Source organism: Ptiloglossa arizonensis, chromosome 3 (assembly GCF_051014685.1).
Source record: "Ptiloglossa arizonensis isolate GNS036 chromosome 3, iyPtiAriz1_principal, whole genome shotgun sequence".
Taxonomy (NCBI): domain Eukaryota; kingdom Metazoa; phylum Arthropoda; class Insecta; order Hymenoptera; family Colletidae; genus Ptiloglossa; species Ptiloglossa arizonensis.
The window spans coordinates 30540856-30565822 of record NC_135050.1 but is presented as its reverse complement, the minus strand read 5'-3'; the positions used below and the strand labels follow the sequence as shown (position 1 = coordinate 30565822).

At 36.5% G+C, this 24967-nt stretch overlaps 4 protein-coding genes across 17 annotated transcripts; 2 read left to right on the top strand and 2 right to left on the bottom strand.

Annotated features, from left to right (window-relative positions):
• The first annotated feature begins 793 nt into the window (after positions 1-793).
• Rtca (RNA 3'-terminal phosphate cyclase) lies at positions 794-4469 on the top strand. 2 transcript variants are annotated; one of them, XM_076307907.1, is made up of 8 exons: positions 794-1056; positions 1480-1813; positions 1931-2048; positions 2109-2433; positions 2535-2676; positions 2748-2887; positions 2962-3115; positions 3197-4469. In XM_076307907.1, the coding sequence occupies exons 2-8, from the start codon at positions 1772-1774 to the stop codon at positions 3413-3415; spliced, it is 1140 nt and encodes a 379-aa protein (XP_076164022.1). In that variant the 5' UTR covers positions 794-1056; positions 1480-1771; the 3' UTR covers positions 3416-4469. The 2 variants fall into 2 exon arrangements, with proteins under 2 accessions (XP_076164022.1, XP_076164023.1); XM_076307908.1 differs by having other exon boundaries at positions 1332-1813.
• Positions 3696-6961, bottom strand: Alg11 (ALG11 alpha-1,2-mannosyltransferase). Of its 7 annotated transcripts, none has more exons than XM_076307901.1 (10): positions 6693-6707; positions 5926-6099; positions 5783-5867; positions 5459-5689; positions 5133-5365; positions 4823-5040; positions 4475-4759; positions 4143-4402; positions 3933-4067; positions 3696-3851 (listed from the first exon to the last, which is right to left on the bottom strand). In XM_076307901.1, the coding sequence occupies exons 3-10, from the start codon at positions 5800-5802 to the stop codon at positions 3764-3766; spliced, it is 1470 nt and encodes a 489-aa protein (XP_076164016.1). In that variant the 5' UTR covers positions 5803-5867; positions 5926-6099; positions 6693-6707; the 3' UTR covers positions 3696-3763. The 7 variants fall into 7 exon arrangements, with proteins under 7 accessions (XP_076164016.1, XP_076164014.1, XP_076164015.1 ...); XM_076307899.1 differs by lacking the exon at positions 6693-6707 and adding an exon at positions 6167-6350; XM_076307900.1 differs by lacking the exon at positions 6693-6707 and adding an exon at positions 6224-6337.
• Positions 6664-24937, top strand: Atp7 (copper-transporting ATPase 1). Of its 7 annotated transcripts, none has more exons than XM_076307887.1 (15): positions 6664-7168; positions 7532-7601; positions 7751-7805; positions 15284-15705; positions 15896-16194; positions 16426-16647; positions 16730-16959; positions 17093-17282; positions 17352-17585; positions 17678-18548; positions 18631-19217; positions 19318-19521; positions 19674-19894; positions 20028-20192; positions 21623-21921. In XM_076307887.1, exons 2-15 carry the CDS (start codon positions 7538-7540, stop codon positions 21753-21755), a joined length of 3897 nt encoding a protein of 1298 aa, XP_076164002.1. In that variant the 5' UTR covers positions 6664-7168; positions 7532-7537; the 3' UTR covers positions 21756-21921. The 7 variants fall into 7 exon arrangements, 6 of the variants coding, with proteins under 6 accessions (XP_076164002.1, XP_076164003.1, XP_076164005.1 ...); XR_012991564.1 differs by lacking the exons at positions 6664-7168; positions 7532-7601; positions 7751-7805 and adding exons at positions 11316-11467; positions 24505-24604; positions 24680-24937 and having other exon boundaries at positions 21623-21758; XM_076307886.1 differs by lacking the exons at positions 6664-7168; positions 7532-7601; positions 7751-7805 and adding exons at positions 11316-11467; positions 24505-24612 and having other exon boundaries at positions 21623-21758.
• Positions 22272-24732, bottom strand: LOC143144954 (uncharacterized). The gene is made up of 8 exons (XM_076307835.1): positions 24723-24732; positions 24545-24628; positions 24323-24417; positions 22944-24231; positions 22662-22769; positions 22542-22550; positions 22464-22483; positions 22272-22361 (listed from the first exon to the last, which is right to left on the bottom strand). The coding sequence occupies exons 1-8, from the start codon at positions 24730-24732 to the stop codon at positions 22272-22274; spliced, it is 1704 nt and encodes a 567-aa protein (XP_076163950.1).
• Positions 24938-24967: the final 30 nt, after the last annotated feature.

Below are 24967 nucleotides of genomic sequence, written 5' to 3'. Positions count from 1 at the left end.
AAAAAGTTTGAACTTACGACAAATAATATTTATTTTTCTCGATCCTTCGATGTTCACATTACCGTATATATGAATATATAAGGAATTAAAGCATTTAAAAATAACAGTAATGATGGTAGTGCTTTGTTGTACTAAAATAAAACATAATCTATTGTATTTTAAAAGCCAGAACAAGTTATTTTTCATGTTTCGTTCACACAAAAATTACTATTATTTCAAGTATGGAAATTTCTTTATAATAAAAATGAAAAAATATGTGCATTGCAAATTTCATTGTTTATATATTTGTTTTTTCTTCAACATCATTTGTAATTCGAAATAAATTTTTTACTGTAAACAAATTTTATTATTACGAATAACATCGCTTTAACTTATATAACTCTATTTGTAAGAAACACTCAACAAGTATTGGGTTCACTCTGCGTATGGATTGAAGATTTGCAATGGGTGGGTATTCTATTGAACAAATGATGTTCAATCCCAATTGTTAACTCATTACTCAAATCACCCATTATATTCGTCTTGGAATTGAAGCGCATTAGTAAATTGTTGATGAAACCTTTGTAACTTAATCTTTATGAAACATTGTAATTACAATTTGATTATAAATACATATTAATAGATTTTTGTCCTATTCGGTGAATAGAAAGATTTTGTCGATTATTTATTAATACGCTCGAATTACGCGCTGACACATAGTCAAGAGATTGCGCATACACTGAATTCTGCATTAACGTGGAACGAATTTTAAGCGATTTTTAAGCGTAATCTGGCCACAATGTTTAAAGTCTGGGGTGGTCTACCGGCCTTCTAATGAACGGGGAGGCATAGCTGTCGCTACTAGTGTTGTACGATACTCATTTTGTTCGAAAAACCAAACGAGTGGTCACACAATGACACTAACAACAGCCGTGATCTGAAATTCTTATTTTGTTCGAAGGACCAAGCGAGTGATCGTGTATTGAGTATTGAGACTAATTAGCAGCAGTTGTTTTGCTTAAAATCATTTCTAATCTAACCACATCTAAGGTTCTTGCGGTATTGCACGGACGTAACGTGAGTATTGTACGCTAGTCGATGTTTACTTTCTATAAGATATATCTGGATTTTTGGAAACGGTCTTTGCAATATAAGATTTTTTTTTTAATCGAAACATAATTACATTTTATATAACAATAAGCTTATTTCACGTCAGGTAACTCTCTTAATAATCGGCTTTTAAATGGTTTATGAACGAAATCGACAGCTCTCATAGCCGTTTCAATTGTGTCTATCATTTATATCTTTAAAACATTTACTGGACTTGTTTATATTGGTTTTTCCTTTTTTAGCTTTTTTATTTATTTTTTAAAATCTTTCACATAATATTTTAACGGAGAAACAAACAAATATAAATAATTAGGACACTCCCGATATCATTTTCGATGCGCATGTGCGAGAAAATAGCTTGTCTAATAACGTAACTGAAATATGTACTAGGTGTGTACACCAAGTAAAGAAAAATCTAGCCGGATCACGACAAATGTATGGTTACTGCTAGAAAGGCAGTTCTTTCCTAATCATACACGTATGAAAAAAATTACGGCATTGGTAATGCCGGCAATTTTTCTTCATCGAGTGTGCATCATGTATCGCATATCAATGAGGAACTGAAATGAACAACTTTCAGTTTTGTTAAAAAATTGGTAAAACGACATTCATATGTCAAAGGTATTTACAAAGAATACGAAGTGTTTCTGCTGGTATACTTAATTCAATCGTTCAAAACGATATGTCATCTTTGGTAGAAATTAATGGAAACATGGGCGAAGGTGTAAGTATTTTTAAATGTTTGTTTTGTGAAACAAGTTTTTCTTTTATAGGTTACAAAATCAATGTATTTCCAATTTTTTAACATAATTCACAAAATTTTGTTTATTTTATTGTATAGGGTGGCCAAGTAGTAAGGATAGCAGTTTGTCTAAGTGCATTATATAATATCCCAATTAGAATTATCAATATACGAATGCGTCGTCATACACCTGGACTTGCTACACAACATTTAAAAGGTACATTTTTATAAAGTCATATATGTCATTAAATTAATTTTGAATCAAATATTATTACAGGCGTGAAATTGTTGCAAAGTATGTGTAATGCAAAAGTTCAAGGAGCCCATATAGGATCGATGCGTTTAGAATTTAAACCTAATCGATTAAAGGCACGCAAAAGACATACATTTGTTGTAGACACAGGAACTGCCGGTTGCATTTCTTTGTTAGCTCAAATAGCATTGCCCTGTGCTCTTTTTTGCTCACAAACAAATATTGTTACACTTATTCTTAAAGGTGGTACAAATGTTTCTCTGGGGCCACAGATAGAATATCTCACAGAGGTATTGAGGCCCTTACTTAAGAAATTTGGTGCTGATTTTGATTTCAGAGTTTTATCAAGGTATCTATATATTTGGTAATTAATATTGTCTATGGTAATCTTTACCATAAGCTATAGATTCTATCCTTCAAAGAATACTAATTTTTTAATAATCAATGAAGAGGTTATTATCCAAAGGGAGGTGGAGAAGTACATTTGTACATAAAACCTGTACAGGTTTTACGAGCTGTTAATTTATTTGATCCTGGACTTCCTTCTAAGATTAATATATGGTCATATGTTACAGGTGTTGTGCCTATTGAAGTATGTGTTTGATTTTTCTATAATTTTCTATAAATTTCAAACAACTCATTAGTACATTTTTCTTTTCACAGGTAGCGTATAGAATGGCATATCATGCAAGGACAGTTTTAACAAGAGATTTAAAGCAATATAATATTCCTGTCCCACCTATAAATGTGGAAGCCTACAAAGAAGATAATTGTCCAGCTGCTTCCGATGGATCTGGCATCAAGTAATATATTTCAGTGTTGCAAGAAAAGAATATTCTACATATTAACTTTAGTAACCAATCGTAAACTTTATTAGTATAGTGTGCACTACCACTAGTGGATGTTATTTTGGTGGTTCTGGTTTGAGTCAGAGTCGTCGAGAAGAAATAGCACCAGGTGGCCATGCTGCTAAAGAAATTTCAGATACAATTTTAGCAGATTCCAGTGTCGACAAATATGCGCAAGATCAGGTACACCTATTAATAAAATAATTATCACTGATATTATTTAATTCTATAGGATATCAATATTTTACTATTTGTGTATTCTAGTTAATGGTATTCATGGCCCTAGCAAGAGGTACTTCTATAATTACACTTGGAAGACAAAAACTTACTTGCCACGCTGAGACTGCTATAAAAGTGATAGAAAGAATGTTAAGCGATTATAATTTTCATTTTGCAATGGGGGGAAGTTCAAACTGTTACGATGATGTTTCTTATACTTTAGAGTGTGAAGGTTGTAATTATCAAAACAATATTGAAAAATAAGTAATTGTATGTTTTATATTGTTAGTAGTACTATATAGGTTCGAAAAAGCTTATGTATACGAACAATGATATGTATGCTATATTCGCTTCATTTTATTTACTTTCAGGAAGAAATTCTTGCATTGAAAGATACATAATGCTTTTTTTTGTTGCTTCGTTATATCGAGTTATTTTTTTTAATTTTTGTAACTTTTGTACCTTTGTTAATTATTGTTACATAAAATTCAAACAAATGAATTACACCTGTAATGTTTTGTGGTTCGATAATTAAAAAAGAAAATAAGTTTAAGAAATTCATTTTTATTCGTAAGTTGATAATTTGAAATTAATTTTTCGTAAGAAATATAATCATTCTTGTTTTTGTCTAAAAAACGGTTCTATCGTTCGTAAGAATTCTCTTTCAAATACTTCATCCGAAAATCGGCTAACAGATGCTCTAAAAAGAGGTATGTTTTGTTACAAATATTTATAAAACATTTGAAAAGTAACAGTATTTTCAAGGTCAAATTGATAGTACCTAGCAGCCATTTTAATAGCTTGTTCGTCTTCTGGGTGCATACTGATAATATGTGCCATTATTAATGCATAGTCTTCAGCTTCTTCTGCTAAAAATCCATTTTGCGATCCTGGTTGCGTCTCTATTATATCAGCTCTGTAATTATTAACGAAGACATTATAAACCTTCGATTTTTATTTGATCAACTATGCGATTTTAATAAAACTTTACTTTGGACCACCGGAAGCATGAGCCACTACAATTAATCCTGCTGCCATACATTCGACGATGCTGATACCAAAATGTTCGTTCCACATTGTATGTAATCCTATTGTTGCTCTTTGAAGTTCTAAAATAAGCTCGGAGTATGGTATGTTTAATTTAAATTCGACGTTCTCGTCTAATGCAAAGTGCTTCGATAAATCCTGCATGTCTTTTACACGCGCTTCGTCATCCACATTTCGACAAGAGCCAATGAGAATTAGTCGAATCTGAAAAGATTATGCAACACTGTATAAATATTTTTTATGTAGAGTATTAAATCGAATTTGTATCAGATTTACTTTCTTCCAAATTTCTTCTTTAACAAGCGACCTAAGTTCATACATTGCTCTCAACATTAATGGGTGATTTTTTTCCGGTCTAAATTGTGCAACTGAAACTATACGAATGTTATCACACTTCTCATGGTCATTGAGAAGCGGTAATTGTGTTAAGTGCTTCACATCGCACGGTGGGTAAATCCTATGAGTTTTTAATGGACATTTCCAAATTGCATTAATGTGCTCTTCAGTCCATGAAGAGTTAACCATTATAATTTCTGCACTTCTGCCAACCCAACCATACATCTGAAGTAATTATCATAATTACAATATCGAATTATAATTATTTTTTAACTTTGTAGTACTTACAAATGCGAACAATTTATAATAAGCAATTTTAGCTGCCGATAAAAATGGATTTCTAGCTATAACTGGTCTATTGTTATGCGAGACAACTCTTCTATAAATGTGCCTAAGCATATCGGTTGAAATTGTAGGGTAGTGAGTGTAAGTTGCTATTCGACATCCACCGATATATCTGAACAATGGATATGTAAAGGCATAACCCATGGTATCGATATAAATATCTGAAATAACATTTTACTCGTACGTACTCAAAGGTATATAGATTGTATTTAATGTGTAAAATAATTATAAAAATTACACAAAAGTTTGTTACCTGGTACAAAATTGTTCAAAGCTTCAATGCCTAACCAAACTGATCCTAAGCTTTGTCCCAAAAGTGTAAAATATGGGTACATTGTAGCTTCCACCCACTTGCGTCTGTGCAAGTATACAAACTCAATTCTGTGCTGAGTTTTAAAATTAAATACTTTCTCTGTTTTATTGAGAATTTGTTCTGGATCAGCATCTAGATCTCCAGTATAAACTACTATGTGAACATTGGAATATCTATAAACAAACATTTGAATTTTTAAAGACTGTAATATATATACATATATATAATACCTAGATAATCAGTGAGCTGCGTTAAACTTTTTATACCTGGTTTGTATGGCACTGATTATAGCCCAAAGTACTCTTTCACCACCACCACCTGAATTACAATAAGGGTGAAAGATACCTACAACTGTTTCTTTTTTTAATCTCTCTGTTCGTTTTTTCAAACACGACTTTCTCCATGTTATTAGTAAAATGGACAAAGCGATAAGCATACACAATGCTTTACAAATAAATACTAATATCAACATGTTTAACACAGAGAGTGTATTTATTCTGAAAGAATAGAACAGTTGTTTAACACGTATAAATATTTTACTAGAAATGTTATAGGTGATAGGATTTTTGTTCGATAAATACAAATCTTACGTGAGAAGATTAAAATTCATGCCTCTGCCTTTGGAATGACTTAAAGTTGAACAAGTAATGTCGACACATCTATATATGCGCGTTCCTGTAATGTTTTTTTTTTTTCAATCAACACTGCAAAACTTTCACGACCTAATAGTTACCTATTTTTGGATATCCAATATAGGATATTACTATCCGTTAGAAGCGAATACACAGTATGTTTTAAAAATGATCTTATCTCATATATTTTGTTCATTTTAATAATTCTTTCGCTCGTTATCTTGTATACTTAATATGTTTACACATGCCGGTTTATAGGAAATCAAATTGATCATCTATAAAGTACAACGAATGATACGTTTAATTAAAATAACACATACCAAGCGATTGTTTGCAACATACGAGTCTCTAATTTTATTTGTTAAATGATGTATATCGTATCGTATTTGCCGTTATTACATTAGCGAACGTAACAGCTGTTAAGAACAGATGATTTTTTAATTAAATACGTGTGTTCGTATCTGTTACATTAAATTTTGATGTTTATTGGCGGAGAGCGTAATAGAGCCCATCCAATCTGCACGGAGTTTTAAAAGGACTTCGCAGTGGTAGATACATATATTTATGCATATAGTTCAGTAGACTTTCCATTTTTAATTTTTCTCTACTGTACGATTGAAATGAAAAGAATTTCATTAAAATTTAATTTATTGAAATTTGAGACCCGTTTTAATCTTTTATTGCATTATTTAAATATAGTTTTAATATTTCTATCTTATGACTGAATATCATGAGATATAGACATTTTTGAATTCTCTTAAATTTTTGGCCCCAGGTTTCGATTTCATTTCACATATCCCTGAGACCAACCAAACCTTCAAAATTCTTCCAGTGATGAAGCACCTCGGTGAAGTATGTATATATTTACCAGTGATTCAGTGTCACAGATGCTAATAGAAATCCATTGTCTTTCTGTTGCTTTCGTTGACGTACGTGCAGTTCGTTGTTTTCCTAATCTAACTATTTTTATTCGATTTCAAGACCTTTTCTAAGTTGCGCAAATTTTACCAAATCGAAAGTGTAACGTAACGTTATTGTTACAATCACTTTTTTAACGATCCCCAGCAAAGACACTCGAGATAAAAGACAGGGAGATTCTTTAACCCAAGTTCTGCTTTAAAAGTTCACTTTTGTTCGCAATGTTTGTACGTGTATTTGTTGTGTGACTAATTCGGAGCAATGTGAACCTCGACACTTGTTATTGTGATCAGTGAACGGAAAAGTCCTGCAAGTGATGCATCCTCTTTTGATGTTGCATAGTGTGCGCGAAACAGTGAACAGATCGAAACATAAATTAAATTTTTCATTTTGATGAAAACACTTGTCGACCCATAAGGTCCGCTGGTATGTATTTTCATTCTCCCATTTTCTGACAGTCGTAACACACTCTCTATACTAACGAACAATAGTACAAATGAACAATATTAAATTATGTTTTAATTCATTACATTTACAAAGTCGTCAATTAATTTCTGAACTTTCTTTTTTATATTTTTCAAATATATTATATAGAACCAAGGTTGGATGCAAACATCAGAATTATTTAACTTTGTACATTTTTATTCAATGCATTTTCCTTCCAACCGTGCTTATTTTTTATACATTTTGGTATAACTTTTAAATGTTTATAAAAAAACAGTTAAGTAAAATGTCCTTGCGTTAACAACTCAAATTATAGAATTATCCGTTTGCATTATCACTTTGCAGAAAAAAATGGAGGTGGTTAATGGAAAAGAACTTATAGAGGATGCGTGTCAAGCTGATAAAATAAGTGCAGGTATTTTAATATTCTTTGAATAATATTTTATTTAGGTTGGATTATTTAGTTATCGTTTAACAAGTTACGACAAGTGCACTTTCAATTATAACATTGTATTAGATACTTGGTTAGCATTTAAAACTTACGTTCGATTATTCATTTTTCAGGGCAGACCGATCGAGTAACTATAGCAGGATCAGAGCCGATACTTACGAAACATGGGTAAGCCATTCGATTATACTATTTTTATCGGTACCAAGATTAAAATTTCTTCCTAAGCGAAAACTATCGAGCGCGTTATTAATTTTGTTTTCAATTTTGTGACCGATTTTAAACATAGAATCGGACGTTTCCAGGATTATGGATTTTACTTTACCGTTTCTAGTCGACCCGATCATCCGCTTCGACTCAAAGTCGATATTAACTTACACAGTTACGTTGTATACATTATGTATCGATATCGATTAATATTACAATTTTTGGGGAAATAATAACGACCGTGGTAACGATTCAACAAAAGATACGTAACGATTATCCGATAACATACTCTGGGTATGTTTAATTGGTATGTAATTCGATGATTCAATATCGGTAAATAAAAAATCTCGTAGAGTAAAATTGTTTAAGACCAACTTTAAATAGATACGTTGGTTTATGCACCTAATAGTAGACGGTTGAAGTATTCTAATTGTCGTTGCTATTATTATCGCGTAAGTTTAAGTTTTTAATTGTGGTAATGGACGAAGGTCGAATAATTTTCCCTTAAACTTGTTGTTTACCGCTAATTCATTGTCATTCTGAACGTGTTCGGAACTGAACTAGTACAGCACGATATCCGAGCTTGAAAGTTGGAGAACAATTTGTGTAAAAAGTTTGCCTATAGTTGTCAAATTTATGCAAGAGTTTTAGCGTGTAGCGAAGCGAAGCGAAGCGATTGTAAGCGGTAAATCTAGTCAAGATTAATGCGTATAAAACTCGATTGAATTCGAGAGGTGAAGAATTACGTGGCTGTTTTGAAAATTGTACGGCGTTGCTTCAAAGGAAGACAAAGGAGAATAGGGGAACGTTACCGAGTGATCGTATTTCAAGAAATACGTTGATACATCGCAGCATTATTTTCTAATCAAACAGGGGTTTCGATTTTCGAAATTTGATCTTCGCCGATTGATCGCTGGTGTCAAGGGAACCGTACAGCGAACGCGCTACCTTCGCTCTTACTCCCAGTGTAACTCTATCTTTGCTGTCGCGAATTTGAGAAATTGTGTTCTAACGCAGTGTTTCTTAAATTTTTACACTCGGTGCAAAAACTTGCAAACCGTGTAACGTGTAACCACGTCGAATAGATTTACGTAAAAGTTGTAACCCGTGGATCGCATTGAAAACGTTGTCGAACGGTATGAGTGTAAAACCACTTCGCTCCGTGATGCAGAAACTTTTGAACACGTGGCAATATAAATTGCTGAATTCTACGCAGAATGTTTGGTAAGTTAATCGTAGTAAAGAATTACACTTTTTATTCTAAATTCTCAACTCGAATGTACCAAAATGTTGACCAGATTCGTTAACAAGACGGACGTGTTAGGAGAAGTTCATTTAGCAAGATAATGTATAATTGTCGAGCGAAGGTTTGTTCGGTCCTCCTGAAAAAGATGCGTTCTTTGTAACGGTAGTAGGGTTGAGAATCCTTTGAACGGAAAACGATAAATAATTATTTTAGCGCCGTGACGACTCGATGATAGCGGTTGAAAACTTTGAATTTGAAAAAAGTATCGATTCGTTCTTTTCGTGTTCCTTCGATAGATTTTACCGTTTCGCGGTAACAGTCCGCTCGAAAGCGACAATGCCAATGCAGTCGAACGTTTGATCGTTAAACGAGCGAATGGTGCGGGCATCTGAAAAAGTTGAACAATTTTTCGTTCGCGTAAGGTTGAAAAGTAAAGTATCGTTCGATAGATCGATACTCGATAATTTCGAATGTTCACGTAGGTGCGGATAACATAGGAGCTGCGAGCCACACGAGCGAGAAAATTGCACGAGAGAAAAATCTTGTCGATTGAACCGGAGCACGCCTTTCTCTCTCGTCCACGTGATACTCGACCAAACCGTGCTCGGTTATATCTGGTCCCATCGAAACGCGCATTTCTGTGATAGCTTCTAACCGTTCAACGTGTTTCGTTCTCGCGCGACACGTTTCAAACTCGTTCACTTTATTTCTTCCACTCGTGGACACTTTTTTAACATTCTACTCGTCGCAACGACAGTTCGATTCGAGCCAAATAAAAACAAGTGTAACGGTTTGTCTTCGTGTCGGGTCGCAGACGATTGCTTCGTACTTTTTTTTTTTAAAAAGGAAGTGCCTCGTCGAGACCGAGAGAAGCAAAGACGACGATTAACGATTTATCGGATTTAAACGAAGTAGGGCGTTAAGGGCGCGCTGTGACCGTTAAATATTGAAAAACTGATAAAACGATTACCGCGATACATCGGTCGATCGCGGAGACGGTGGCGGAACGCTCGCTCGTCGAAGCGTTCGTTAGATTCAACAGGTTGCACGTAATGTAATATTTGCGAAATCGTGGAAGGCATTGTCTTACGCGGAAAGTAAACGGTAGGAAATAAAGATATCGGAAAGGACGAGGAAACGAGAACGGAGAAACGTGATCGAAAATTTGCAGAATTTTCCATACCTTGATATTTTCAGCAAAAACGGTATCTCCTGGCCCGAATTTTATAGAGAAAAATTTACATCGACGAGAAATTGGACGCGATATTTCCTAGAACAGAGTTCACCGTTTCAACGTAGGAGAACACGCTCGAAGTGCATTTTCAATCATCCGCGATCGTACAAGGATACATTATACGAATTTTGAATCGGTTTCGCATTGTTTTACTCCCCTTGTATTATTAACGATATTCGTAGCGACGAAATGTTCGTAACATACATACGGGTTCCGTGACACGGGATGCTTTTTTAAAAACATCGTTAGAACGACCCACTTTTACACTTTTACACTTTTACACTTTTACACTTTTACACTTTTACACTTTTACACTTTTATACTTGTCGCGATAATGGATTACAGTGTGTTATCAGGTGCTGCTAACGAATCTCCGCGGGTTCCATTTCCCAATGTTACAACGATACGTCGTAAAAAATAATCGAAACGAGTAACGATTCCCTATTAAATATCGTAAACGCGCGAACACAAAAAGTATATATAATATAATATATACTTGAGCGCGAATATACGAATATTTAAATATAACGATAGACTTTGTTCGCGATGCACGTTATACGTACGTAACCGAGAAACGCGTTGAGAATAAAGAGAACGAAGGTCGCTAACGTAAAAAATTAAAACGTAGGAAAAAATCGTGCGACTACTTTCGCTTCCGGTAGTACCGCGTTGGATGGAACATCCTTTGTACTTAATAGAGCCGTTGCGAGGCACGTGGAACTTTGTTCCTGCAAAATTCGAACGCTTGAGCAAATAAGAAACAGCAAGGGCAAACACTGCAGCTTGTTTTTATCGAACGTGCCGTATAAAAGAGACGGCAAAACCGAAGCAGTCATTGTTCTCGTTTACTTTGGGCGCTCCGATAACGATCTCGAATTCTTGGAGATTTTCGTCGGTTGCTGTGCAACATATTTACTTCGAAGGTGTTCTCGTTTTATTTCTGTGTCGCTTGTTACACGATAACGATATCAATGCCGTAAAGTTTGCACCAACGGGTGTATCGAGGGAAATGAATCGAACTAGGACTACAAGGTACGCTGTACCTCTCGCTAACTGGCGCAGTTTGCTCAAATTTCGGGGAGAATCCTCCTCTTTGTCACGTGATCAGGAGGACGCCACAGAAGAAGGCACGAAACTACTGATCGGGTCAGTACATTTTCTCGTATGTGCGATCTAACTTGAACGTAAGCTGGACAAATACGACGAGTGTACATACTTCGCGACGACGATTACCCGACACGTACGGATCCTTTTCTTCTTTCATTGTTTCTCAACGAACGCAAACATCGGGGGATAGAATCGCAGGACAGAGTAACGTAATTTTGAAACCAACCTTTCTCACGATCGTCGGCTTTTACGCTTTCTCGCGTGCGTTTAGTCGCGCGTTAAAATAAATCATTCGAGCGATTTAGAAGTCAGCGAAAAGTATTCGAAAGTTGGTCGTTTCGGACGAATATTTATTTAGCGAAAACCGTCACTCTTGAGTAACTGGCAGTCGACGATAGCTGTATCAGTGAAATCCAATTGATCCACGTATGCGCGTAAAACTACGTCCGATCCGTTCGAGGAAAGTGTTGCGGTTACAGAGCGTGACGAGTTTTCTTTCCTTTTCTTTCCTTTCCTTTCCTTTCCTTTCCTTTCCTTTCCGACCGTTCTCTCTGTACGTATTGCACGAGAGTATTCGAACCGAGCGAGTATCCCTGTCACGTGTCGGGAACATTTTCAAGATAACGGAAAACGCACACTTTCTCTCGTGTTGCCGAAACGAATAGGAAAGTACAGTGATTTTGTATGTTCTTCGGCATCGGATGCTTGGAAAACTAAACTCTTTCGTGACAAGCAGCCCGTCGTCAAGAGCCACCGTTGTTTCTCCCGATAATTCGTAGCTCCAACTTTTATCCATTCTTGTAATTGTTTGGATATATTTGTTACTTGTAAAAATAAAAAGATAGAGCATTTATAGAACGATCAAATTTCGTACGAAAAGGGTTCTTTCGGAAGGAGATTTCTCTAAAAATCTAACGAAATCTTATTCGTTGTGTACGTTTAAAAGTTAAAAATTTTAATACAAACGAATTATTCGAAATATAATTTGTCGTTGCGATTCTAATTTTACGTTTTCCACCCTCGTAGCCTGTTGAAAGAATTTTTAATAGAATTTTTTATAGAACAACAAAATTTCTGTAATTCTGTACCCCATTGATGGCTACAAATTTCAAAATAGCCGCTCAAATAGTTACACGTGCTACGCGTAACGTAAAACCTGACGGAGAGTTACAACTGCATCTTATTACGATTAAGAATTACGATTTATTTACCACTTGGATCAGTTTTAAACCGAATCGTAATAGACCGAGAGAAATACCCGAGTTACGACTTTAACTCTTATCTCTGTACCATATTGTTACGATATTCGTCTTAAATATAACTTACGTTTGCTCGTTAAACTGTACGTATCTTATGTTGGAACTCGAACATTGGGTAGCAGGGATTTTAAACTCGGTCTTTTCAACTTTTCCCGGAAAAAACTTGCAAATCTTGGCAAACTTTTACCAAACGAGTAAAGCTTGAAAGCCTCCGCGCGTACGTAACGTGCTACGGAGAATTTGTTAGATTTGTCAAAAGATATGGATAAGTTGAAAATATAATTGTCGAGAATATTGTGTTCGGTAGTGACTTGCAACGGTAGAAAGGTTGATACGTATTGCTTCGAGTAGAAAGCAAGCAAGCAAGCAAACGAGCGAGCCGAGCATAAAATTTTCGAGCGTTCGGCGCTCGGATCTAGAAGAGATCGAGTTTCGCGCGCGACGAAAACTTCGCGTGCATATTTGTAATCGGTATTGGTCAACGCTTCTAGGAGAGTAAGCAGCAAAACGAGTGTGCCGTGAGCAAAAAGACACGAACGAGCGAGTGCACAGACCCGATATACGATTACAGGAGTTATCGGTCGTTCGCGGTGGTATCGAATCGAGTCGAGCATACGAGAAACGCGATTTCGACTTGGACGCGAATCGTCTCTATCGATCGCCTATTCGAGAAACTGGAGCTTGACGAGGAATTACGCGTCTCGAAGATTCGTATCCTTGTATTCTTGTATTCTTGTATCCTTGTTCGCTGATAAACCTCGTCGATGTTCGGCGTACCACGATCGTTGCGGATCGCCCGTAAACTTTATCGCACGAGACCACGGCGAAACCCGCACGAATCAACGTGTTTGACGTCGTAAATAACATCGAACGTAATATCCCTTTTATAAAATACACGTTAACCGGAATCGAACGGTCTTTTGTCGTCGTCTTCTTCGCTGGTCCTCTTCGTCGCTGAAATACAATCGTCCGTCGTCTATTTCTATCGTCGCAGTGCTTATCGTTGTCTCGTTCGTTTTAAAGGACGTTGTTTCTCGTAGTTCGCTAGAACGATGGACGAGGATAGGCACCTTCTGATTGAAAAAACTTCCGGGGCAGTGAATATTTTCTGGTAAGCTTCGAGCATCCTCCGCCGATCGTTTATACATAACTGTACATATATATATATATATATATATATATATATATATATATACTTATTTACGTACGTACGTAGATATACTTAACTAAGACGTAATCGTCGTAAGCATCGTAACTGTGTCGTCTTCTTTTCAGTCCCCTGTCCTACGCGAAACAAATACACGCGTACTTTGAAAGCTAATTAATTATTTAATCTTCACGGTTGAAAAAGTTCGATGTCGCTTATCTCTCGAGACGGACGATAACGATCGACGATCTCTTCGAGTAGTCGTCTTCTTATATTTACTTCGAACTTGAGGATGAGTAGTGAGTGGTTCTTTTATTTTTTCGATACGCGTTCGCGACTTCGTCAGCGACATTGGTTTCTCTTCAGGTGGTGACGATAAAGGAGCATCGGCCGTCACCCGCGATAAAGTATCGCAAAGTAATTTTTCAACGGCACAATTGCACTCGTCGAATATACTCGAGTCGATACGAAAACCGCGAACCGCTGTTATTAAAGCGCCAGCGATTGTACGTAGTTACATAAGTAAGATAAAATGGAAAATATTTCTAATTAATGTCGCAAAACGGAGAGTAACGTCGGTTCGAATCGAGAGATTCGTTCGCAAGAAACGAATATTGTACGATTCGTGGACGTCTGTTTTCGATGAAAACGAAAAATTGTTCCATTTAGCGTTTAGCTCGAGGAACGATCGACGTAACGTGGAAGGAAACGAACGCGTTTCCGCGATTACGCATTAGTATTCGTACGATAACGTTGCGTCGAAGTCAAACGTTGAACGATAACGCGAGCAATTGTTTTTCTTTCTCTGCGCAAAATTACCGATAGGCGATTCGCGCTGGTTACCATTACTGTATCTACGGCACGATAATACTTGGATACGGAGTTTTAGCGACACGATGCGATCGATTTCAATGAACGCTTCGGCACTGGATGACGCGAGAACCGTCTTTTCGTTTCTTAAAGCTGCGTTAATCGTTGACATTTTTCGTCTCTGTATACACAATTACACAATGTACACACGTACGCATAAATAGTTGTAAATATCGATCGCGATCTGTCTCGTTTTCACATTTTCGTCCGCGATAACGTTTCTCGGCTACTGGGCGTTGAATTCTTCCTTCTTCCGAAGCCGGTTTTCAGAATCGAGCGTTGGCCAAAATATGGAAACGTTAAGGGGAGATATCGTGGAAATATCGGGAAATAACATTGGGGTAGACGTATCCGTGAGTCGGAGAAAAGAAAGAAGAAATAAAAAGTGGAGAAAGTAAACTGTAATTAATTTATTATAGTATTTTTGTTCGTTCGACCGCAGCTTCGTCTACCCGAGCTGGAAAATGCTACAGACGCGCGGGCGTGGACGCTCGTCGTGTATCTCTACTCGAATCGTAGACCCGCTCGATTAAATTCGTGGTACGCGTGTAACAAGTGGATCGATGTGAATTTTTTTAGGGACGGCGATGACGAGGACGATTACGAAGGCACGACGCGTTTGGTCCGCGTTCCTCGGCTCCCGCAGGGAGTCAAAGATTCCTCGAACATCGTCTCGACGGTGATGATCGATATCAATGGCATGAGATGCCAGAGCTGCGTGAAGAACATCGAGGGAACGGTAAGCAGTCGAGCGGGAGTCGTAGACGTCAAGGTGGTGCTGGAGGAAAAGGTCGGTTACATCGAGTACAAAGTTAACGAAATCACGGCTAGCGAATTGGTCGAAGCTATAGAGGATATGGGGTTCGTGGCTTCCTTGCGCGGGGATGAGAGTAGCTGCGCCGAAAGCAAACAGAATAGTCCTCCGTTAGAATCCAACATTAGCACTTGCAGCATACGCATCGATGGAATGACTTGCATGTCTTGCGTGAAAACCATTACAGGTGAAAATTAATCCTTCGAAACGATAGTTAACAGAACCGGTGGAATTTTGAATTTATTCGAACGGTTGCTCTCCACGAATATAATAGTAGCTATAATATTCGTGCGAGTGTATTCGAATTGCTCTTAAATTTTTACCGAATAATTTCTTCGGCCCGTTCATCTCTTCGTTTGTTTCTTTTTACCACGTAGGCGTTTTGTCGGAGAAGTCGGGAATACGGGAAGCGAGTGTCAGCTTGGAGAAGAAGGAAGCTACAGTTTCTTACAATCGTAACGATATAACGGCTGAACGAATAGCGCGGTTCGTCGAAGAAATGGGCTTTGACGCTTTCGTTGAGGAAGTGGACGGCCAAGCTCTCGGTACGACGGTGGACACGACGGTATTCGGGAACAATAACGCGACGCACAGAGAGGTTCCGTTGCAGCTGAACGGTGGCGGTGACGTGAAACCTGCCGAGAATCAATTAGCGAAATGTTTTCTTCACATAACGGTAAGTATCGAATCTGTTCCAGAGAGGTGTAGGTAATGAGCTGAATTCGGAAACCCGAGTATTCCTCGGCCCGTCCGGACCTTCCTTCGTTAACACCCTTTTCCTTTCCTTTCCGATCGAGTCCCATCGATCCGCAAACTTTCGACACGCTGCATTCTACGTAGATGCCTGCATCCATAGATCTCGTTTCCGTTTTGAAACGCATCTGTACGTTGATTTCTTTTTACGAAGGGAATGACCTGCGCTTCCTGCGTCGCTGCCATCGAGAAACACTGCAAAAAGTTGTACGGTGTGAACAACATCTTGGTGGCATTGATGGCTGCCAAAGCGGAAGTGACGTTCGACCCGGAGAAAATAAGAGCGGCCGACATTGCCTCGAGTATATCCGAGTTGGGTTTTCCTACCACGTTGATCGAGGAACCGGGGACCGGCGAGGGAGAGATCGAATTGAAAGTAGGCATTTTCCGGGAACAGATTTTCTTCGATGAAATTATTATCGAATCTTCTTACGGGGTTTGTAATTCCACGGTGTTAGATCGCAGGCATGACGTGCGCGTCCTGCGTAAATAAGATAGAATCGACGGTAAAGAAGCTGCCGGGTGTTCGTTCGGCGGTTGTTGCCCTGGCGACTCAGCGTGGTAAATTCAAATACGAAGTGGAGAAAATCGGTGTCAGAGACATCGTCGAATGCATCAACAAGTTAGGTTTTACGGCGACCTTGTTTAGCAACAGGGATAAAGAGAACAGGGACTATTTGGATCAGAGGTAAACGTAATACTTTGTTCGAAGTGAACGCGTTATTAAATACTATTGATAAGTAGGGAAATCCTATGGTCGCTCTCGTCCATAAATCATCGAACACTTAAATGCGTGAAAAGCCCACCTTTTCTTTTCATAGAGAAGAAATTAACAAATGGCGAGCAGCGTTTTTAGTGTCTCTAATTTTCGGCATACCGTGTATGTTAGCCATGACGTATTTCATGGTCGTTATGTCTGTCGGTGAAAAGTCGCACAAGGATATGTGTTGCGTGATACCTGGACTTTCTTGGGAGAACTTGATTCTTTTTATATTTTCTACGCCTGTGCAGGTAATTGTAAACATCGTTCCGTTGAAAATAATCGGATATCGTTTCTCACTTGCTACGATATTTTTACAGTTTTTCGGTGGTTGGCATTTTTACGTTCAAGCTTACAAAGCTTTGAAACACGGTACAGCCAATATGGATGTCTTGATCTCTATGACCACCACGATATCTTATTTGTACTCGGTTGCCGTACTTACAGCGGCCATGATAATTCAAGAGCCCGTTAGTCCTCAGACATTTTTCGATACTCCTCCGATGTTACTCGTCTTCATCAGTTTAGGAAGGTGGTTGGAACACGTCGCGAAGGTTCGAACATTTATTTAAGATGCCGTCGCATCGACGATGGCACCGTTTTCGACGCTGTTGCGACAATGAATCGAACTAATTGATCGTTTCAGGGCAAAACTTCGGAAGCATTGTCAAAGTTATTGTCGCTAAAGGCAACGGATGCGGTTCTAGTCGTCTTGGGTCCGAACAATGAAATATTGTCCGAACGTTTGATCAGCATAGATCTGGTGCAACGAGGAGACGTATTAAAAGTAGTGCAAGGTACCAAAGTTCCCGTCGACGGTAGAGTTCTCTCGGGTCATTCCACGTGCGACGAGAGCCTGATTACCGGAGAAAGTATGCCCGTGCCGAAGAAGAAGGGTTCGGTCGTGATCGGCGGCTCGATAAATCAAAATGGCCCGTTATTGATTACCGCGACGCATACGGGAGAGCACACGACGCTGGCACAAATTGTTCGATTAGTAGAAGAGGCACAAACGAATAAAGCGCCTATTCAGCATTTAGCTGATAAGATAGCGGGTTATTTCATTCCCTTCGTTATAGCCGTTTCTATAGTGACTTTAATCGTTTGGATAATAGTCGGGTATTTAAATATAGATCAATTGCCAATTTCGCATAACGATCAGATCAATAAACATGCCATGAACAGGGAAGAGATCATATTCCAGTACGCTTTTCGAAGCGCTCTTTCCGTATTAGCGATAGCCTGTCCATGCGCGTTAGGATTAGCTACGCCGACCGCTGTTATGGTTGGCACCGGGGTTGGCGCGCTAAACGGTATTTTGATCAAGGGTGCTGAACCTCTGGAGAATGCGCACAAAGTTAAGTGTATTGTATTCGACAAGACGGGAACGATAACGCACGGTGTGCCAATGGTAACGAAAATAAGTATGTTTGTAGATGAAAAATTCTGCTCTTTGGCAAAATTCTTAGTTATCGTTTGTACTGCCGAAACGAATAGCGAGCATCCCATTGCGTCCGGTGAGTATCGAAATATGTACGCGTTTATCTCGTTATCGGTTCGTTTCGCACAGTTTTTGATAACTTGCCGTTTTTGTTCAAGCAATTGTTCGCTACGTTAAAGAAACAATCGGCTCCGAAGCAACCGGGAAGTGTTCGAACTTTCAGGCGGTCGCTGGTTGCGGTCTCAAGTGCAAAGTGTCGCACATTTCGATCACGTTGGCCGATGCTTTGAAATCCGAAAAGATCAACAATTACGTCAATCAGGCGAAAAGATTGTCTTCCGGAAGGTATACTTTGAACGATGTGCCAATCGACGTCGTGTCGATCGCGAGCGCGAGTCAAGAAAGACAGAATCTGAATTTAGAATTATTGCTGAGTCCTGATTCCCACGGCGACGAAACTAGTTCCGACGATGTATACGAAATATGCATCGGTAACAGGGAATGGATGCGAAGAAATGCTGTAAATATATCGCAAGAGGTAGAGACGAGAATGATCGGCGAGGAAGATTTAGGTCATACCGCAGTCTTGGCAGCGATAAATAATGTCTTGGTGGCTATGATCAGTGTAGCCGATACCGTCAAGCCGGAAGCTCATCTGGCGATTTATACTTTAAAGAAAATGGGCTTGGAAGTGATACTTTTGACAGGAGACAATAGGAAGACCGCTGCTTCGATTGCCAGACAGGTAAACGAATACTATAATATTTTCAGTTTAAAATCTTTGGCAGGAAATTGTAGATACCTCTTCCCAAGATACGATTAGAAACTGTTTACGAATCGTATAGGTTGGTATTACCAGAGTATTCGCAGAAGTGTTACCTTCGCACAAAGTTGCAAAAATTCAACGTTTGCAAGACCAAGACTTAAGAGTCGCAATGGTAGGAGACGGTGTCAACGACAGTCCTGCCCTTGCTCAATCGGACGTTGGTATTGCGATCTCTTCCGGTACGGATGTAGCCGTCGAAGCTGCCGATGTAGTCCTCATGCGGGTAATTTGAGACAAATATCTTTCCCTTTTAAATAATCTGTATTCTCGAGGGACAATCGGTCCCTCTTCGTGATACGTTTAAGTTTTAATTTACAGACTCGACGTCCATTGCATCGGATAATAAATCTAATTCCTAAATGCTGATTCTTTCAGAACGACCTTTTAGATGTTATCGCGTGTCTGGATTTATCTAGGAAAACAGTTCGTCGAATAAGACTGAATTTTTTGTTCGCCAGCGTTTACAATCTACTGGGTATTCCCATTGCCGCTGGAATATTCAGTTCTTTTGGATTCTTTTTACAACCTTGGATGTCCTCAGCGGCAATGGCTCTAAGTTCGGTCTCCGTAGTTGGAAGTTCTTTACTATTAAAATTGTGAGTATCGAAAAGGCAGATGACGGGGGTGGGGGTGGGTGGGGGGGGGGGGGGGGGTGGGGGGCAATTCTGGTGTATCTGCTAATACAGTCGAAAAGGAAATAAGTTAAGGGACGTTTTGGTATCTTTACAGATACCGTAAACCAACAAAGGCTACTTTAGAGACTCCGGAGTATTTAACAGCGATGCGCGCTCATTCCACGGCAAGAATGATTGATTTAGATACGATTTCCATTCATCGTGGTTTGGATGATTCGGTAATGCCGATTATGCACAGATCTGCCTCGACGCTGTCCAGGTATGCTCAAACGACTACTATGCTTTCAAAATATGTCCGGAACTGTAATAATCCTACTGCTTGACGGAGTTACAATTCAATTATTCTAACATCAAAAAGCGTTGTTATCTCCTTAATTATAACGCATTGATATCCAAATGTTAACTTTCTTTCATCTTCCACGCTTGTTGTTTATTATTTACCTTATTAATAATACCATATTATACTAACACGGACAAGTTGTTAATTTAACTAATTGAAAATTGTACATAAAACTACTAACTCGGTTGTAATGTGGTTAACAGTTTAAGTAGCACGATTTCTACGTTGTATGAAAATTTAGTTCGTCGTGCGTGCGAATTAAGTAGATTGTAAATTTATATTTCATTTAAACAAAATTAATTTGTACATATAAAAACAATAATCGTTTAATTATATTATATATGACATTTACTTCAATTTTAACGTTATCGAATATTATTTTTTTAACGCATTAAAATTGATCGTAACTTGAAATACTTGGTAACGTTTAGTATAAGACTAAACAAGAATATTCGAATCAGAGGAAAAACAATGTTAGAAAATAATATAATATTTTAAGAACTGTAAGTACTTTGCAGGAACAAATACTACAAAAATATTTTTAATCGTATCGTAACAAAATGTAAATATTATATTAAATGTAAAATAGATAATGTAATTTTAAAGAAGGATTATTGATTATTGTTAATTACTGTCGTATATCTATTTCAATCATTGTAGAAAGAGATTCTGTAAATAAATACTTATACTTTTCGAATAGACGCGTTATCTGCTACATATGTGACCTGATCCTGAAGATTTGCTCATCTGTTGGTTTTTGGTTTGTATAATTTTTTTGCACGCTTTTGCAACATTTACTTTCCGTAATACACGTGTATTTGGATCTGCAACTTTTCGAAGGTTTATAATGCTCCGGAAACGTTTCAGGAAGCATCACCTTTCGTTTCACAGAGGAATGTCTCGTAATTATAGTATCTTTTTCTCTATGCTACTTTGACAATGTGTTTGCTTCAATTTGCTTCCAGCAAGTAGTATCGATGTATAAAGTAGGCTGTGACTAACTTGGCTACTGGATTCGTGTTTAATATGATATTTAAGAATATATGCTGACTTCCTACGCTGCTTCTCACAAGTATCTGGTACAAAGGTATTTTTATTGTTAGATGATACTGCGATGGTTATTTATCGACAGCATTAGATTTATTGTTTAATATTATTCTGTATATATATTACATATGTATATATAACATGAAAAAATGTGATAAAATCGCATAACACAATGAATTAATAACATATTCGTTTAAATGTTGAATAAGGTAATATACGTTTCAAACTATGCATTCATGTTTTAGTACTTCTTCAAGTAGTTCTCCGACAACTTTTTTCTCTATTCAAAAATTCAATTACAGGCTATTCAGAAGATCTAAAGACGATGTAGAGGGTCGACTTCTCGATGAGGATGTAGACGAAATTGATTTGATAACGGATTTCTCTGGCTATCGGAAAAACGTGACGGACCGTACGAACATAACTCCTTTATGACTTGTAAGAATATCTTTCTTAAAATATTTTCCTCGCTTATATACATTGGTAGATACACACACGCGCACGCATGTATACTGCCAATACGTAATGCAAATATTCCATTATTTCATTTTTTATCATGTACCGTGTATAATATTTTGCCAATAATAATCTCTCCAATTGATATCGAATTTTCACTGATTAGAAAATTGGATCTATATATGTTTTATAATTAATTACAAAATTTTCATCGGTATAATTCTTGTAATAGTAAAATGAAAAAATCAAATGGAATGCTATAAAGGATTGTAATGACATTTTTATTATATATTTCATAATTTATACTACCTCTTCTACATAAGATACATTGATAATGTTGTGATATTTATGTCTTTTAATTAATTGAAATGAAATTACAGACACTTTTGTATATTTCACTGTATGTTTTGTACTCGATGCATTTCATATAAAAAGTGCAATTATTATTTTACGAAAACGACAATACCATGATATGTTTATATATAAAAGAAAGTATTATGGAAGGTGATACATAGGTAAAAAGTTTACAGGGACCATGCCTTTTGATTCAAGTATGTATAAAAGACTTAAAAGTACACTTGTAGTCTATTGAAATAAAATATGTAGTTTATTTGTTATAAGCATCTAATAATCGACTTTTTGTAAGTTATTTAAACTGTAATTAAAATTCGTAAATATAATATATACTGCTTGTAAGTAAACATTGTCTTAAATATAATATATACTGCTTGTACCAAACTAGTTTACGTAATTAGATTTAGTTACACTTTTTACCTATCATATATTATATCCTTACATAATTTTTCATAAAAACATAAACTGACGTGTTGTTAAACAGATAGACAATAGTAACTATATGCAGCAATTTCTAAGACGATGTGTTACTTCCGTTTTCTATTAAAGCTTTTATACAGTACATATTTAAAATATTTTTAAAGTTCACCCAAAGTAAACATAATGCTTGTGTATATACTTGTGTCCTTTGTGCCGCATCTTTAACGTAAAACTGTATATTAATGTATAGTAAATAGTTTATATAATATGTAATATATAATGCATACGATAATTTTATTCCAAGTTATTCGGTATTATATCCTCACAAAATTTTAAAAACATGAATGATCGTAATAAACTACAAGTTTTGTATAGTACCTTATATATATTAACCGGTAACAGTATAAGGTGATAGAACTGTATTTGCCTCTGGAAGGAAATTATCTGACATAACAATTGAATTTGAGGTATAAGTATTGGAATCTTGTTGAACATTAATACTACCATTGTTAGTAACGTATGCCAAATTTTTGTTATCAACTATAGGGTACACATTTTTATGAACGTTTGAATCAAAAATACTTTGTTCTTCTGAATGATTATTCATATTGTAGTAGAATTTCATGTTATTGGTTTGTGGAGTACAAATCGAATGTTCACTTTTCCACGATTTGAAGTTGTTGCTTTGGTTTTTCGACAATGTATTAGTATCTCCCTGTTTAAAATGAAAATCATTACTAAAATTTGAATTCAATGATAAGTCATTGTATTGTGCAGCACAATGTGCATCATTTTGCTGTGGATTTTCACTGCTACTTTTGAAATTTCCATATTGTACACTTGGATCGGATACATTGAAAAGCAAATTTTTATTTGTGTATCTTAAACTCTGATGTTCCTCCAAAAAAATGTTTTGTGGATTCATTAAATCGCATGAGAAATATTCTTCTTGCATGTCAGAGATTTCATTAACGTTTAACTTCAACTCGGATTGATCAAAGTTCTGTACATCAGTGAACACACTTTTGTTACTGCATGTTTGTATATTATAGTTTGTTAACATATGATTACAATTCCGATCGACTACATGATTCTCTTCTTCGTAAAGGTATTTATTACCATTTCTATTGTCCACGTTACTTTCCCAAAAAATTGTTTTAGGCTTCCATGCCTCGTACTTCAAAGTCTGCTGTGTATTTCTATATGTGTTTAAATTAGCCTCGGTATGTTGACTTTCGTTGCCAGGATTATAGTACAAATTTGTATGTGCATCTTTGTTAGTCGTACAGTCTTTTCTTTGAATGTCAGGAATAGGTGTATGCTGCGTTTCATCATAAAAATTATTTTTACCAACAATATTGTTCGAACTATTTAATAGGCTTGTAAATGGCGGTAAATTCTTATTAGTTCTATAATGGCCATCTAATTTATATTTCACGAATAACATTTTTAATTCATCTTGCGTAAGTGTTGAACACTTTAAAGATTTCTGTAAAATCTGATTCAACTTTGGAATTTGATGCTTACACATTTCTTCATTATTTTTTAAAAGTTTGTTCGAAATGGTTACTTTTTTAGAAGTCTTTTGAAATCTTATTACATTTTTCTGTTTTCTGTTTTGTTTCAAATTTGTCTTCATACGATGCTGTAATAAACCACATTCTTCTTTCCTTCTCAAATTCTGTAAATGCATAGTTTATATCGTAATTTTAATTATTGCGATCAATTGCCCGGTACCACCGAAACTTCTCAAAATATTATTAATATCTTACCAAGCTTCTATTCTGCATTATTGTATTAATGCCTTTGTTTGCGTTGGGCTGCACTGTTATCTTTGATTCTTTCTCTCCTTTAGTCATACTGATATCTAAATTTAAAAAGAAGTTTGTAATAAAATCATTAGTAACACACAATTTATTGCATTACATTCAAGGTAACGAATTTCTTATTTTAGATCGATTAGCGGATTATTGCAATTCATGAATAACTTTTACGCAAACGAAGAAAATGTAAAAATTTGACGTTTGAAATATGAAGCACGTGCATTACATAAAGTATGATAAGTGTAATAAATAAGACTAACATGTATATATGTTAATATTTTTATTAATGAATTTTTCGTAACACAGTGGCTGCTTAAAACGAGAGCCTTCGTTTCGAAAAACGACTTACTTTCTATCATTACGTGTTTCAAGACAATCCACGTGAGATGCACAATCCGAGATACGTATGTACATGGATAACTGTCAGACTAAAATATTTATTTTTTTGAGAGATCTCTGCTATCCTTATATTTGTTTAAGAGGATAAAACGTAATTAATACAAACGATTTTTCAATGTAGATTACATTCTATTTCGCATTATTGATCGGAATAAAAACGATTATTCGTCGAAATTGTGTTTTACATCGCACAAT